The 15,500-nt window shown below is 37.8% G+C and overlaps 1 protein-coding gene across 1 annotated transcript in view; it reads left to right on the plus strand.

The window, feature by feature from the left end:
- Positions 1 to 15,500, plus strand: part of SYNE1 (spectrin repeat containing nuclear envelope protein 1) — a 285,435-nt gene that overhangs the window by 168,015 nt on the left and 101,920 nt on the right. Inside the window, exons 75-86 of the mRNA XM_069852100.1 lie at positions 1,771 to 2,036; positions 3,456 to 5,616; positions 6,009 to 6,346; positions 7,006 to 7,150; positions 8,113 to 8,331; positions 9,184 to 9,446; positions 10,273 to 10,438; positions 11,032 to 11,187; positions 11,398 to 11,550; positions 12,660 to 12,842; positions 13,554 to 13,691; positions 14,394 to 14,579. Coding sequence (XP_069708201.1) covers positions 1,771 to 2,036; positions 3,456 to 5,616; positions 6,009 to 6,346; positions 7,006 to 7,150; positions 8,113 to 8,331; positions 9,184 to 9,446; positions 10,273 to 10,438; positions 11,032 to 11,187; positions 11,398 to 11,550; positions 12,660 to 12,842; positions 13,554 to 13,691; positions 14,394 to 14,579 — 4,374 coding nt within the window. The remainder of the gene's footprint in view (positions 1 to 1,770; positions 2,037 to 3,455; positions 5,617 to 6,008; positions 6,347 to 7,005; positions 7,151 to 8,112; positions 8,332 to 9,183; positions 9,447 to 10,272; positions 10,439 to 11,031; positions 11,188 to 11,397; positions 11,551 to 12,659; positions 12,843 to 13,553; positions 13,692 to 14,393; positions 14,580 to 15,500) is intronic.

Genomic DNA, 15,500 nt, shown 5'->3' on the forward strand with positions numbered 1-15,500 from the left:
ACAGAAGGTAAGGTAGTAGTTCTACCTGTAGCTGATATTATAATTACTTTTATATGCATGTATTGCATAGAGTTGCTAATGCGTTCTATGGCAGAGGCTGAGAAGACAGAGGAAAGTTTCCTTATGGATCTGTAGGGTGACACAGAAAGCAAAATGTTGTACTTGAATTCTGGTTTTGTTTTTTTTTAACAGTAGACAATGCTTAGACTACTGTCCTGATTTGCCTTCATTTTTAATAGACTAATTGCTGAGCATGTAAAAACTGCAAATTACAGATCTTATATTTGCTTTGATTTCGATAATTCTAAATCATTTAGATCTATTTAAAAATTAGTCTAGGAAACTATTCAATGTTGCTGGACTCTGAAAACCATTGGAGAATAGGCATGATGGAAACCCAATTTAATTTATCCTAAGTGGTGAGACAAATGCCTTCAGGTCTCCATTCGTTTACAAATGAAAGAGTTTTTATGGCCATTCTGCACACATCACAGACCTCAGTAAAGTTACAAAAGGAAGCAGGAAAACAGATTATCTCTTTGATAACTGATGAAATGCTTGGATTTTGCATTTTTGTTCTAGACTTTTCTTGTATTCTTTTTCTCATATGCCAGAAGTTAAGTGAAAAGTAAACAGCACTTCCATCTCAGGTCTGTTCTGTGCAAATATTGGAGTAAGTGTCATAGTCCTTGAAGATACCTCAGCACATGAGGACTGAAAGCTGTTACAGTAGCTATCATTAGAGTACAGAAAGAGGCATGAGTCTGTATTTCTTCACTATTTCACTCAAGAGCTTTGGATTATTATGAAAAACAGGTACCTGCTGTACTGTCAAATGTGGTGCAACATATATTTTTTTCCTAGAATTTGCTCTGGTAATTGAAGATGTCTACCTCCATTTGAAGCATGCACAAAGAGGAATGAGGCAGAGCTGGGCAGTAACGTCTCTTCTCCAGAACCTTTCCTAGCCCTCAGTGAAAATGTATCATCCCAGCAAAGTGCTGGCACTGGGCATGGTTGTTTAGTTGTGGTTATTGGAACTACAATTTGGGAAAAGATTATATTTAGCCCAGACAATGTGCAAGTGCTGAAAAATATTTGGTTAGTTCTAGTTGTCAGAAGATTGTATGTTGGTTTTTGGGCTTCTCTTTGACTTCTTCATTAAGTAAGAAATGTGAGTGCAGATGGACTCTTTTATTTACTGTAATTTATTAACTCTAATAGCAAGCATACCTAGATAATCATTGGCTTTGTTACAATAATGACAGTGGTAATGAACGCTGTTGTAGAAGTAGGAGCAAAACGAAGTATGGATGTGGGGGTTTACTGACTCATGGACCATGTTTCCTATTTTTAGTTTCTAATGAAAAAGAAAAGGGAGAAAAATGAGCTAGAAACAGTAATGGTAAAATGAATTCTTATGAGAACGAGACTATCATGCATGTTTTAGTGTATGGTGTGAGCTGTGCTAGTCCAGAAACCTGGACAACAAGATGTGACTTGATTTGTGATTTCTGTCTATCACTGGCATTTGGGAACTGCTCTGATTTGTTTTCACATCTATAACCAACACATCCTCACCTGAGAAGATTAACAGAAAGATTATGGGAGCAGAGAAGACACTTCTTCCAATTTACATTCTCACATCATTTTGTCTGGGCAGATCATTAGTCCTTACACAATTAATTTATTTCAGAGTTTTTATTTAAATTCCATCTTATAATTTTGAGTATATGTCAACGTATTGGTTTTGACTTGTATCTTTTTCAGGAATTCAGTCAGAAGTTGCAGTCCAAGCAGTCAGCTCTTACCTCTGTAACTGAGAAGATGAACAAACTAACCCAAGGACAGGAATCACCTGAACACAAGGAAATAGAAGAGCTGAGCAACCAGTGGCTGGACCTCTGCCTTCAGGCACACAGTTTGCTCATACAGAGGGAGGAGGATCTGCAGAGGACAGGGGATTACCATGATCGCATGAATGTAGTTGAAGTTTTCTTGGAAAAGCTCACAAAAGAGTGGGACAACCTGGCTAGGTAAAAAGGAAATAGCACACACAAAGCTGACTTAGTGCATGTACATTGAAAAAGATGTTTACAGAGTGTCTCTGTAAACACTAAAAATCCCCTTTTCCCTGCTTAATTAAAAGCAGGTCTCCCTTATCTATTATGGGACAATTACTTGTATTGAAATGACGACAAGTTGAGAAGCCAGATGTTCAGTGTTTGTCTTTAAGCAACAACTGACTGATCCTATCTCTGTGTGGTTTTAATTGTGATATTTTGTTTTATCTATTAGGTCATTATTTTAAGTTTAGTTTCTGCTTCTGAATAATTATGGTGTTTTGTATAGCGTAAGTACACCAGCTGTGTGTAAAATTGAGACACTGCTGCTCTCGCTGCCATGGAACAAGATTCACTTTAGTCTTAGTGCCTTTTGTTCATATGTGCAATATAAACAGTATGTTCTGTAGTATTCATGTTAATTAGTATGGTTAGCCTGATTGACCACATTGCACATGAAAGGGAGAGGAATAAAAATGTTAAAATTTTAATTAATCATAGAATCACTAGGCTGGAAAAAACCTTTCAGATCAATAAGTCCAACTGTACCTGTCCACTACTAAATCATTTCCCTAAGCTCTTCATCTAATTGTGTTTTAAATACCTCCAGGGTGGTGACTCAACCACCTCCATGGACAGCCTGTTCAAGTGCTTGATAACCCTTTCGGTGAAAAAGTTTTTCCTAATGTCCAATCTAAACTTCCCTTAAGTCAGCTTAAGACTATTCCCTCTCATCCTATCACCTGTCACTTGGGTGAAGAAACCAGCACCCACTTCTCTATAACTTCCTTTCAGGTAGTCGTAGACAGTAATAATTTCTCCCCTTAGCATACTCTTCTTCAGGCTAAACAACCTCAATTCCCTCTGCCACTCCTCATAAGACTTGTTCTTCAGTCCCTTCACCAGCCTCATTGCTTTTCTCTGGACACCGTCCAGGACCTCAATATCTTTCTTGTAGTGAGGGGCCCAAAACTGGACACAGTATTCAAAGTGCAGCCTCACCAGTGCTGAGCACAGGGGCAGAATCACTTCCTTGGTCCTGCTGGCCATCCTATTTCTGATACAAGCCAAGATGCTACTGGCCTTCTTGGCCACCTGGGCACACTGCTGGCTCATATTCAGTTGACTGCCAACCAACACCCCCAGCTACTTCTCTGTCAGGCAGCTTTCCAGCCACTCTTTCCCAAGTCTGTAGCACTGCATGGGGTTGTTTAGTCCCAAATGTTCAATAATATTCAATACTGGTACCTTCCAAAGAATCTGAAAACTGTAGGTATTTATATTGTATCGATTTCAGTTTATAAAGTGCTTGTAATTCATTCTGACTTCTTTTAAAAGTCTGATCTGAGGTAGGATCTAATAATTAATTTTTCCTGTCTGTTTTGTTAACAGATCTGATGCTGAAAGTACAAACATGCATCTTGAAGCTTTACGAAAATTGTCAGTGGCACTACAAGAAAGGAGATTTGCTTTGGAAGATTTTAAAGATCGGAAACAGAAGATGATAGAACATCTGAATATTGATGACAAAGAATTAGTAAAGGAGCAATATGGTCATTTTGAGCAACGCTGGACTCAGCTGGAGGACTTTGTCAAAAGGAAAATTCAGGTTTCTGTTACGACCTTAGAAGAGCTCAGTTTGGTGCGTTCCAAATTTCAGGAATTAATGGAATGGGCAGAGGAGCAGCAACCTAGTATCTCAGAGGCGCTTAAACAGAGCCCTCCTCCAGATTTGGCTCAGAGTCTTCTCATGGATCATCTTACCGTCTGCAGTGAGCTTGAAGCCAAGCAGCTTGTTCTGAAGATGCTCGTGAAGGATGCTGACAGGGTGATGACCAACCTAGGCCTCAATGAAAGGCAGGAGCTGCAGAAAGCACTGTCTGATGCACAGCACCATGTAGATTGTCTCAGCAGTCTGGTTGGCCAGAGGAGAAAGCACCTGAATAAAGCACTGTCTGAAAAGACCCAGTTTCTTATGGCAGTCTTTCAGGCTACAAACCAAATTCAACAGCATGAGAAGAAGGTAACATTTCCGGAACACATCTGTCTGTTGCCAGAAGATGTGAACAAACAGATCAGAACTTGTAAGAATGCCCAGGCTAACCTGAAGGCATTTCAAAATGAACTCACAGGGTTGTGGACTCAAGGAAGGGATGTAATGAAAGAAGCAACAGAACAAGAAAAGGGCGAAGTGTTAGGTAAACTGCAAGAACTACAGAATGCATATGACACTGTTTTACAAAAGTGTAACCAGAGATTGTTAGAACTCGAGAAAAACATAGTTTCCAGGAAATATTTCAAAGAAGACTTGGATAAAGCTTGCCATTGGATAAAACAAGCTGATATTGTCACATTCCCAGAAGTCAATGTAATGAATAGTAACTCTGAACTATACACACAGTTGGCAAAATATCAACAGATTCTTGAGCAATCCCCAGAATATGAAAATCTATTACTAGCACTGCAAAGAGATGGCCAGGAAATCCTACCATCGCTTAATGAAGTGGATCATTCTTATCTGGATGAAAAGCTTAACATTCTCCCTCAGCAATTCAATATTGTCACTGCTCTGGCAAAAGAAAAATTATATAAGGTTCAGGAGGCAATTTATGCCAGAAAAGAGTATGCCTCTTTGATTGAGTTGACAAGTAAAGCTCTGAATGAGCTAGAAGATCAGTTTATTAACATGGACAAAGCTCCAGCTGCTGTTTTAGCCAAAGAAGTTGTGTCACTCCAGCAGGTCTACAAAGATCTCTTAGGTGAAATAGTGAGCCTTGGTGCAGCAGTGGATGAACTAAACCAGAAGAAGGAGGCTTTTCGAAGCACTGGTCAGCCATGGCAGCCAGATGAGATGTTAAAACTTGTTGCATTATATCACAAGTTGAAGAGGCAAATAGAACAGAAAATCAGCCTGTTGGAAGACACAATAGAGGCATGCCAGAAACATGAGAAAATGTGTATGCAGTTTGAGGCACAACTAGAGGCAGTGAAGAAGGAGCAGATTAAGGTAAATGAAGAAACGCTCCCAATAGAAGAAAAGTTGAAAATATACCATTCTCTGGTGGGCAGTTTGCAAGACTCAGGGAGTCTTCTAAAGCAAATAACTGAATCTCTAGAAGCCCTTTCTCCTCAGCTTGACTCATCTGCATATGAGACAACAAATCGTCAAGTGCAGTCTTGGCAAGAGAAACTAAAGTCTTTGCATGCTACCATTGGTGACATTGTGATGGAGTGTGAGAACAGACTTGTGCAAAGCATAGACTTCCAGACAGAAATCTGCCGCTCACTTGACTGGTTGAGATGGGTAAAAACAGAACTTAATGGAGCGTTAAGTTTGGATCTCAAACTGCAAAACATCCAAGAAGAAATCCGAAAGGTTCAGATACATCAGGAAGAGGTACAGTCAAGCCTGAGAATAATGAATGCACTGAGTAATAAAGAGAAGGAGAAATATATGAAAGCAAAGGAGCTGATACCTGCTGACCTGGAAAACACCCTTGCTGAGCTGACAGAACTAGACAGTGAAGTTCAAGAAGCTATACACATGAGACAGGTTAGTGTACCCTAAATGTCATTAGGTTCTTGCTCACGAGTCTGAAAAAATATGGCTCTGTGGCTTGGTGCATTTAATCATCGTGAAAGAATGATTTTAGTAATGCTGCTGTATGGTTTTTTTTTTAATTACTTAGGTTGTGGCTTGTTGCCATGGATGACTCGAAGGGGGGAGGTAGAAAAGGCTTCCTAAATATGCATTTATATCTGCATATAGAAGTACAAACTCACTTAAAACCTAATTCAATGTTGTCTCTCCAAACCTCTATTTTAGATATATTAAAGGTAAAAAGAAAGCATGAGGAAAATCCAGACTTTCAGCAGAGGATATTTTTGTTGCTGCTGTGAATTTTATGTCTGTGACCCTCAGTATAATTTTCCCTTTTATTTCAGGCTACCTTGAATAAATTGTATAGCCTCTGCCAAAGATACTGCCAAGTGATGCAGATAGCAAATGACTGGCTTGAAGATGCTCAGGAATTTCTACAGTTAGCCAGAAATGGCCTTGATGTTGAGAACTCCGAGGAGAACCTAAGGAACCATATTGAATTTTTCAGCACAGAAAGTCAGTTCAGTAGTCATTTGAAGGAGTTACAAAGCCTTGTGTCTGAGATAGAGACCTTTATCCAAGCCACAGCAAGAGAACAGCTGGTACAAAGTGTAGCTGCATTGGAGGAAAAGGCCAAAGGGACAAAGCAAGAAGCCAAAACCCAGCAAGAGCAGTTGCAAAGGTATATTAATCTTTTTTTGTTTTCTTTCATTTTAAGATCACTTAATGACGAAACAAAGAGATCACAACAGTAACTGGAACTTTGCAAAATGTTTGTGATACTGATGAGAGAAGTGGATACTGTGATTCAGAGCTCTTGGATTCTGTTTTCTCCTCTGCCGCTGACTGACTAGATGTGTGATCCTGAGAGAGCTATGATAAAATTCTATAAAGCTTGGAACAGCACCAGTGTGACTAGGGGATGGCTAATACTTAATCCATCCAGCACAAGACCTGTGCAAAACCAAAAGAAACTGAAGCAGGCAATCTGAACTAGAAGAAAATACTTTTTTAACCACCATAGCTATGTTACGTATTATTCCTGAATGTTCTCGATTCCAAAAGTCTTGGTGAGCTTAAAACACAACCTAGACAGAGTCATTGAGGAAAAATCAGTCAAGTGCTATTATGTACCAAGTTGTGTCTGTAAGGCATAGTTGAAAATCAGAAGCTTATGCTTCTATATATGCTCTTTCCCAATAATACTTCTTTTTCTTGGAAAATACTGCGTAACAGCAAAACTAAGCAGTTACATTGAAAATGAGATGCAACAGTATTCCTGTTTTTCAGATGGTTTTATAGTGCATTAAATTGTTACTTCTGGAACTATATTTGTTTAAGGTGTGCTTCTGAGTGGCAGGAGTACCAGACAGCAAGACAGAAGGTTATTGAAGTGATGAATGAGGCTGAGAAGAAATTATCCGAATTCTCAGTAGCTAAAGCTGCTTCGTCTCATGAAGCAGAAGAGAAATTGATAACCCATAAGGTAATGTACTGAAAATTACATTAAATCTTTTTCCCTCCCTGAAAATAAACGTATGTTATGTAGGTCCCTACCTGTGGCAACCTGAATTTGAGTTTTTAGATCTTTTCCTGTAGTGCTGAAACATATCATAGCACACCAAGAGGTGTTTTGTATTGTGCAGGACATCCATTATATTTTTGGGGTGATTGGAACAGATATTTTTAATTGCTTTTCAGCTTAGTGTCTGTCTATGTGCCTATGATTGTAGAGAATTGGAAGGAACCAGGGGGTTCCTAAAGCTTTGAGTGCATTACTCCCAAAAACTGTGTACCCTACAAGTAATTCAGATCAACAGAAACATCAGTCTATTTTGGAATACTTTTAATAAGACTGGAAGGGTTGAGGTTTAGTATTAACTTTTATTTAATCTAAAAGAAAGAAATGTAACTTAAAAGCATTACTTTCTCCACTAGCATTTAGGACGCTAATTAGATCAGACATTCTGCCTGGTCTCTGTGAAGGTATGAATCTTCCCTAGAAGTAATGCCATGTCTTCATTAGAATATCCTGACAGCCTTGAACATCTGAAATGGTATTAGACATAAATATGACATAAATGTATGCTTAAACATCTGAATTGCTTCTTTCATTTTTAGACTTTAGTAGAAGTTAGTCTTTGCTATGAGAATGGTCCTGAACACTCATTTCCATCCCTTTTGAGAGATAAACAAGGAAGAGATAATCTGATTGCACCAGATTTCTTATGCTTCCAGAGAGTTGCATTTTGGACCAGGTCCCTCAAGTACCTGTAGCTAACATATTGTGTATGAGAAATAAAGTGAGACCTTAACCACCTCATTCAGCATGGGGTCCCTCTTCTTTGTCTGCTGTAGATGGAAGTGGCTCATTGAATAGTTATGAGTATTGAATAGTTATGAGTTGTGTAGTAAAAAGGGAAGATTGTTTATTCTTTGCTTTTTCAGACTCTTGTGTCAGGGGTGAATTCCTTCCATGAGAAGATCACAGCTTTAGAAGAACAGGCATCACAGCTGGAAAAAGTTAGCAATGATGCTAGTAAGGCTACTATTGGTAAATCCATGACAACAGTTTGGCAGCGCTGGACAAGACTCCGGAATGTAGCCCAAGAACAAGAGAAAATTTTGGAAGATGCAGTGCAGGAATGGAAGGTCTTTAATGATAAGGTAACTTCTAGTCTTGGTAACTCCTTTTTTTCAATTGTAAATGGGTTTTCACTCATTATACTGCCTTATTAATCATCTTAAGGTAGAAAAAGCTGACAGCAGGAGTCTCAGTGATTTTTCTCAGGCCACAGTAAAAAAAAACATGGAAGACCCAGGTTGAGAACCACTGTCTCCAAGACCTGCACTGTTTTTCTGTATTCATACATGTATAGTAAATATAGAGTTGGTTTAGGTTTTGGTCATTCTTCAGAATCTTCTTTTCTACATTTCCCTTCCCCAAATGATCTATTCTAGATTAAGTCAACACCTTCTTTTTTTCTTTTTTTTTTTTTTTTCTCCTGAAGAGATTGAACTTGTGATTTCTACATATACAAAGTAATAGTGTTGCTTGTCACTGCTCATTGATTATGTATATTTTTTCTTATATCCTACCTGACTCTTTTTTCTATCGTTGACCATTATTTCATGTTCAGATTACAGGATGTCTGGGAATGCAGATAATCTTTTCATTAAATGTATTCCTCATGCCAAATAGGGGTTCTGCCCTTGGGTAGAGCTCTATGTCCTATGGCAATAAGGATAATAAATGCTAAAAAATATGAGGAGCCACTTATCACTTGACAAACACTACCTTAGGAAATCTGGTGTGAAGAGCTAGGGCTTGCTAGCTAGATCTAGCAATATTAGGGCATAATTTTATATCTGTTGCAGAGACTTTTGCACAAGCAACATATATATACCGTAACTGTTTTACAGCATCTAAACATACAGCACTGAGTTTAGACCTTTGGTATGAGTTGTACTACCTTCTTTTTAATTTCATTATTGCCAAGACTGCATCTCTTTTCATAGATTCAAAAAGCCACCATAGCAATAGATGAGCTACAGGGTCGCTTACCAGAAAGCTCGGTAGAAAAGGCATCCAAAGCAGAGCTCCTGGAACTCCTGGATTACCACAGTAGTTTCTTTCTGGAGGTGGAGCACCAGCTATCATCTATTGGCCTGCTCAAACAGCACGCTGTCAGCATGCTTCATGATGTGGAAATAAAGCCTCTGTCTCAGGAAGAACTACCAGTCATGCAAGAAATCAAAGCAATTCAAGATCGATGCCACAAGTAAGGCAATATTTGAAAAGATGCACTAGGACAAATTTACCTTACAATTAATTCATTAATAAAGTTCATGACTTATTTTTGTTACCATTAAAAATTACCATGCTAAAAATAAATACTAGTTATGATATTTAAATAAGCATAAATTTAATTTTAAATTATCTTTAAAGTAGTTTCTACCTTTATTTTTTACTTCCATTTGCAGGATTATGCATTCCTGCTTTGCAAAATAAAACTGACTTACAAGTTGTATAAGCAGTATTAAAGTTATAACTGATTTTGGTCCATACCTTATTCTATGTATTCTGCCAATGCAAATCCCACCAATAGGGGGGAGTCACATAAGATTAGATTATATTATTAAATAATTCTATTATTAGACTGTAGATATCCACATCTGAAGTGGTTAATTCTCACTCTCTAATTAGTGAAGAGAAATAGACAGGTCTAAGATGCAGTTTGCCTGACCTATTTTAGAAGTTTCTTTTAGAATGTTGATGAATCATGCCCTAGAATTCCCTGCTTCCACCACTGTCAGTAAGGGCAATCTGTAGGGATAAGCTCAGATATAGGTGTCTGTATTGTAAATATTTGCATTTCTTCAAAAGAATTGTGGACTCAATGTCAAAATACATAAAACTTCTAATTAAAAGGAAAAAAATGAAAAACAAACATGAGAAATTTATGTGTGCTGCTTTAACAACCTGTTGCAATACTTTTTATTGCTCTGGAGGTGAGGCTATCAATCTTTTTGTTTGTTTGTTTTTCAATATTTTTTTGACATTACTTAAGGCTTCACAAATAGTTATTTGTTTCTTTGTTTCTGAAGTATGCAACAGAAAGTGAAAAAAGGTGTGAAGATGGTGAAACAGGAACTGAAGGAGCGTGAGGAGGTTGAAGCAGAGATTAATATTGTGAAGTCCTGGATCCAGGAAACAAAAGAATATTTATTAAGCCCCGATGCAGAAGTGGATACTCAACTTCAGGAGTTGCAGGTATATCGAATTGTCAGTTTCTTAATTGCAATATTTATCTTCATTGTAATCTGCTAGTGAGTGTTAATGAGTCCAAAACTACCATAAATTCAAATTAGGCAGTATTCATTAGCTTTTGAGTAAGCCACCAGACAAATTCATAAAGCATAAAGTAGCTAGGGACCTGTAAAACTTCATTTTAAAGATATTTAAGTGTTTGCATTTATGCTGATCTAGGTACCTTAGTAATTACTCTCCTCTCATCTGAAAAATGGGGGAACTATAGAATGTGAGTGAACAGAATGTGGCATTTTTTTAATATCTCAGCAGTTCCAGTGAGGGGTGAGGGAGCAAGAAAATAAAATAAATTCATTTCAATGGAAGTGCTGGAAACTTGACATTTTCTATATACCTGTGGTCACATGGCAACTGAGAACTGGACAGCCATAAATGAGAATCCAGTAGATCCCAAGATACAATTACTTTGAATGAACTGATTAAAAATTTGAAAGCAGTCAACTTTATTGAAAGCTTCATGTAGTGTCTGCATTTGATAAGTTTGCGTAGACATGATTTTTCCACTCTTCTTAACAAAAATGTTTTTCTGTCATTAGTCTCTTCTTGGTGAAGTAACTACTCATCGTCAGGCTGTTGAAAAAATGGCTGAACAGCAACAAAATAAGTACTTGGGGCTGTATACCGTTTTGCCTTCTGAACTCTCTCTTCATTTAGCAGAAGTTGGGCTGGCCCTTGTAACTGTACAAGATCAGGTAAAGCATAGTAGATAAATGCATAACAATTCTATAGCAGTTCTTTTGACTTTATAACCTATTGAAATACAGTATCCGAGTGTGGTCAAATTATGACAACATAGAGTGGTTTTATTACATTCTTCGTTTACATTAATGTAAGTTAAATGAAAGTTAATCTTTCAGGAGGAGAGATTTCTTGTTACTGAATTTAATTCTTATTGTTGACAGATTCAAACGAAAGAAAAAGAAACTCAGCAGATCAAAACACTGAATCAAGAGTTTGGTCAGAAAATCCAGGGCATAGCAAATGAACTAAATACTATTCTTTCCCAACTAAAAAAGAAAACAAATGATGTAGCACAAGCTAAACTTGAACAAAAGGTAAGACAAGGCTTCTCTTAATTGATTACTTCATAAATTCTTCTGAATAGGGAGATTCACTTTGTATCAAAGTTGTATTTGCAGAGACTTGCATGAGGTATTTGGTTTTGTAGCTCTACAGAAGAAAGAGAATTTTTTACATTATATTCTTTGCAGACTATCCCATAGAGGGATTTGAGCAAGTAATGGAACTTGGAAGGAATAGCTGAGAGTCAAAGCAAGTTAGATAGACAAAGTTATGCTGTTCCTTCTAAATAATGAATATTATTGTAATCTGTGAAAGCCTAAGAAGCTTCCAAACTGCTCCTTATTCCAGTCTGTACTGTAAAGAACATACTTTACAGTCCACCTTTACTTGCGATAAACAGAATTTTACTTAGCCAATAGTCTGTCTTGTATCATCTGGTACAGTAATGAAGTAAAATACTACTGGTGTGGTTAAAAGTAATGCAAAGGACTCTTTTTTTGTAGATTTTCTTAATCTTAGGTATGTACTACACTCAGAAAAGCTCACCTGAACTGAGGTGAAATGGCCAAGTTAGGATTATCATATGAAAGTATGGGATTTTTCTTGAAGGAAAGGTAGAAGGTTTGGGTTGAGAATAGGGGTTTTGCTTACTTAAAATCATAGAATAACCAGGTTGGAAGAGACCCACCGGATGATTGAGTCCAACCATTCCTATCAACACTAAACCATGCCCCTCAGCACCTTGTCCACCCATGCCATAAACACCTCCAGGGAAGGTGACTCAACCACCTCCCTGGGCAGCCTGTTCTAGTGCCCAATGACCCTTTCTGTGAAAAATTTTTTCCTAATGTTCAGCCTAAACCTCCCCTGGCGGAGCTTGAGGCCATTTCCTCTTGTCCTGTGCCCTGTCACTTGGGAGAAGAGGCCAGCTCCCTCCTCTCTACAGCCTCCTTTCAGGTAGTTGTAGAGAGCAATGAGGTCTCCTCTCAGCCTCCTCTTCTCCAGGCTAAACAACCCCAGCTCTCTCAGCCGCTCAAACTATGGCGACTTTGGGCAGGGTATCAAATTTTGAGTTGGACTAGAAATTATTAACCTAATTTAATATTTCCTGGATCACTGGTTTTCTTGTTTTTCTGTCTAGATCCTCGGTGAAGAGTTGGACAGCTGCAATATAAAGTTGTTGGAATTAGATGCATCAGTCCAGGACTTTGCCGAGCAGAACGTACCGCTGGCTAAGCAGCTGGCTAACAGAATAGGAAAACTCACTACATTGCACCAGCAGACAATACGACAGGCTGAGTACAGAGCAGCCAAGCTCAGTCAGGTACGATTTCAAATCCTTTCTGATGTTTCCCTTCACAAGCAGAAGAAGCATCCAAGCTTCTCAAGTATTTTCCTGTTATGAAAGAAGGAGCATTCCTTGGCACAGCTGCCCATTATTAGTCAGGGCTTGCATCATACCTCAAGGAGAGGCACGGGTGGGTCATTATCAGGTGACCTTTACTAAATATAATTGGATGAATTGGAAAAGCAGAACTTTTGTCCTGTATTTTGAAATAAGAGCAATGCTTCTCTTTTTGGAAATATGACAAGCTGAATGGACAAAACAGGCTTTAAAAAAGGTGATTTGGGGGATAACATGGAAAGAGACAAATTAAATTAAGTAATGACATGAGAGAGTCTTGCAGTGAGCCACAAACTGTGTAAGAAGGTATTTTGGAACGATGTGTGAGGCTGAAATATGTGCAGCAAGTGTACCCTCTAAAGACATATTTAAGCATTGGTGCACTCTCCCAGTGTGACTTATATTCTTATAGTGCTGTATTTTCCTCCTCAAATAGTTATGCTTATTACTGGAAGCAGACCTGTTTAAACTCCATAAATACAGAATTAAATTATATTCAATGGTAAGGAAAAGTTGCTAAAACAATCCCCAAGGTAAAAACAGTTAATGAAATAAAATTGATTTTATTGCTCTCTAAGAACGGTACAGAATTACATCTTACACTTCAGTGGATTTTTCTTTTATATCTAGGCTGCTTCACACTTGGAAGAATACAATGAGATGCTGGAGTTCATATTGAAATGGATTGAGAAAGCAAATATCCTAGTGCACGGTAGTATAACATGGAATTCTTCCTCTCAGCTTCGTGATCAGTTTAAAGCCTATCAGGTGATTATGTGAGCTATGAAATTTAAAAGGCAGTGTATAAGTCAAATTCTTCTTCTAAGCATTGAGGTTTTATTTCCTACACCTTTTTTTTGCCTTCTTTCCTTCAGAAAAATAATCTTAAAATGCCAGGATTCTTCGGCTGTTTCCCCAAGATGGTTAATTTGTTTTCAAGATTGAATTTAAGATACATTGCTGGAATAAACTATTTGATTCAAAGTTGATCTCCATGTTTGCTCAAGAACATTGGCTTAATGAACTTTTGCTTCATAACTTCTTGTGGATATGGACTTAACCAATGCCACAGAACACTTTGGTAGCCCTTTTTCAGACAGCTTTAATGACAACTGACCTGCTGTAACACGGCACTACAGTGCTTTCTGTTGCTTCCTGTTAGGTATATCAGGCTTCCAGAACAAATCCTATTATATATATATATTGTACTTTTATGGCCAAATGTTTATGGCAAAACACTGAAGTGAATGTGTTAAGTACCGTTGCTGAAGCTTTATGTTTCCAGTCTCCATAAGCTGAAGCATTTCTGTGTACACTCAGAATTAAGCATATTGCCTAACCCTTATTGCAAATCAGTAGAGCTTAATCATATGCTTACACAAGTGTACAAATTGAGGAGTTTGCAGAACAGGAATATACTTTAATCTGAAGCTCAACCCTGGAATTCACTTTCTTCGTATCTCCATCTAGACTATGCTTGATGAGTCTGGAGAGATTCATGGTGATCTTGAGGCTATGATGGAGAGGATTGAGTATCTGGCAAGTGTCTACTGTACTGAAGCAATGTCACAGCAAGTGCTGGAACTGGGGCGGCGGACAGAGGAGTTAAAACAAGTTATCAAAGCGCGGATACCAAGTCTCCAAGATGCTGCCAAGGTAGACAAAAGCAGTTTTTCTAATGCTAGCTGACAGGTAGAGTGGTGTGTGCATAGTGTTTCTAAGACTATTAGCAGTCCAGATTATCTGTGGTCTATGAAGGAAATGATTGTGTTGTCTAAAGTTAGATGTCTTGCATTGTTTGAGATGCTGCCTTTAGGTGCATCCTAAAAGATAGCTAGAGCCTGGTATATATTAATCCACATCAGTGCTGGACTAGACCAGGATTCCATAATGTAAGACCTACTTCTGCAAGAAAGTGCAATGAAAACAATGAATTTGCTTTTCCATGTTCCTGACACTTTTGTGTAGCTCTTTCGTAAGGTTTTATTTTTAATGTAAATATGTGTTTTGCCCATGCAATGCCTGAGGGCATAGTAAACTGGTACAAGACACAAGGAAAAACATAGAAGTCTTTACTTCGTCTTGCCTCGAGGGCAATAAATTTTAACTTTAAAAAAAAAGTTACAGTAATTCAGGAAAAAATATGGAATAGTATAATTACTGTATTTATAGATGTTTTTTCTGCTGTCACCTGCTATAGTTACACACTATTGACTGGGAAAATACATAAAAGCCACTAAGAGAATAGACTATTGTAAATTGTTTGGACAATTGCATCTCAGGTTAAAAATGGTCCTCCACATTTTACTCTTGTTTCATAACATTTATAAGACACAACAGAAATTCTGCAACTGCAACAGCCATAACAGTGTAACAGAGTGGTTTTGAAGAAGAACTCTTTCCAATACAGAAGCACAAATCAGTAAACCACATTTTATGACTTGGAGACTTTTTTAAAATTTATTTTTCATGGAATAAACTGGAAATTTGCATGTAAGTAAGCATAGCAGAAGTGAAACTTGGTAGCTTCAGTTCTTAGGGAAATATTGGAACAGTTGAGTAAACTATTTGTAAGTT

The sequence above is a fragment of the Phaenicophaeus curvirostris genome, chromosome 2, assembly GCF_032191515.1.
Source record: "Phaenicophaeus curvirostris isolate KB17595 chromosome 2, BPBGC_Pcur_1.0, whole genome shotgun sequence".
NCBI lineage: Eukaryota > Metazoa > Chordata > Aves > Cuculiformes > Cuculidae > Phaenicophaeus > Phaenicophaeus curvirostris.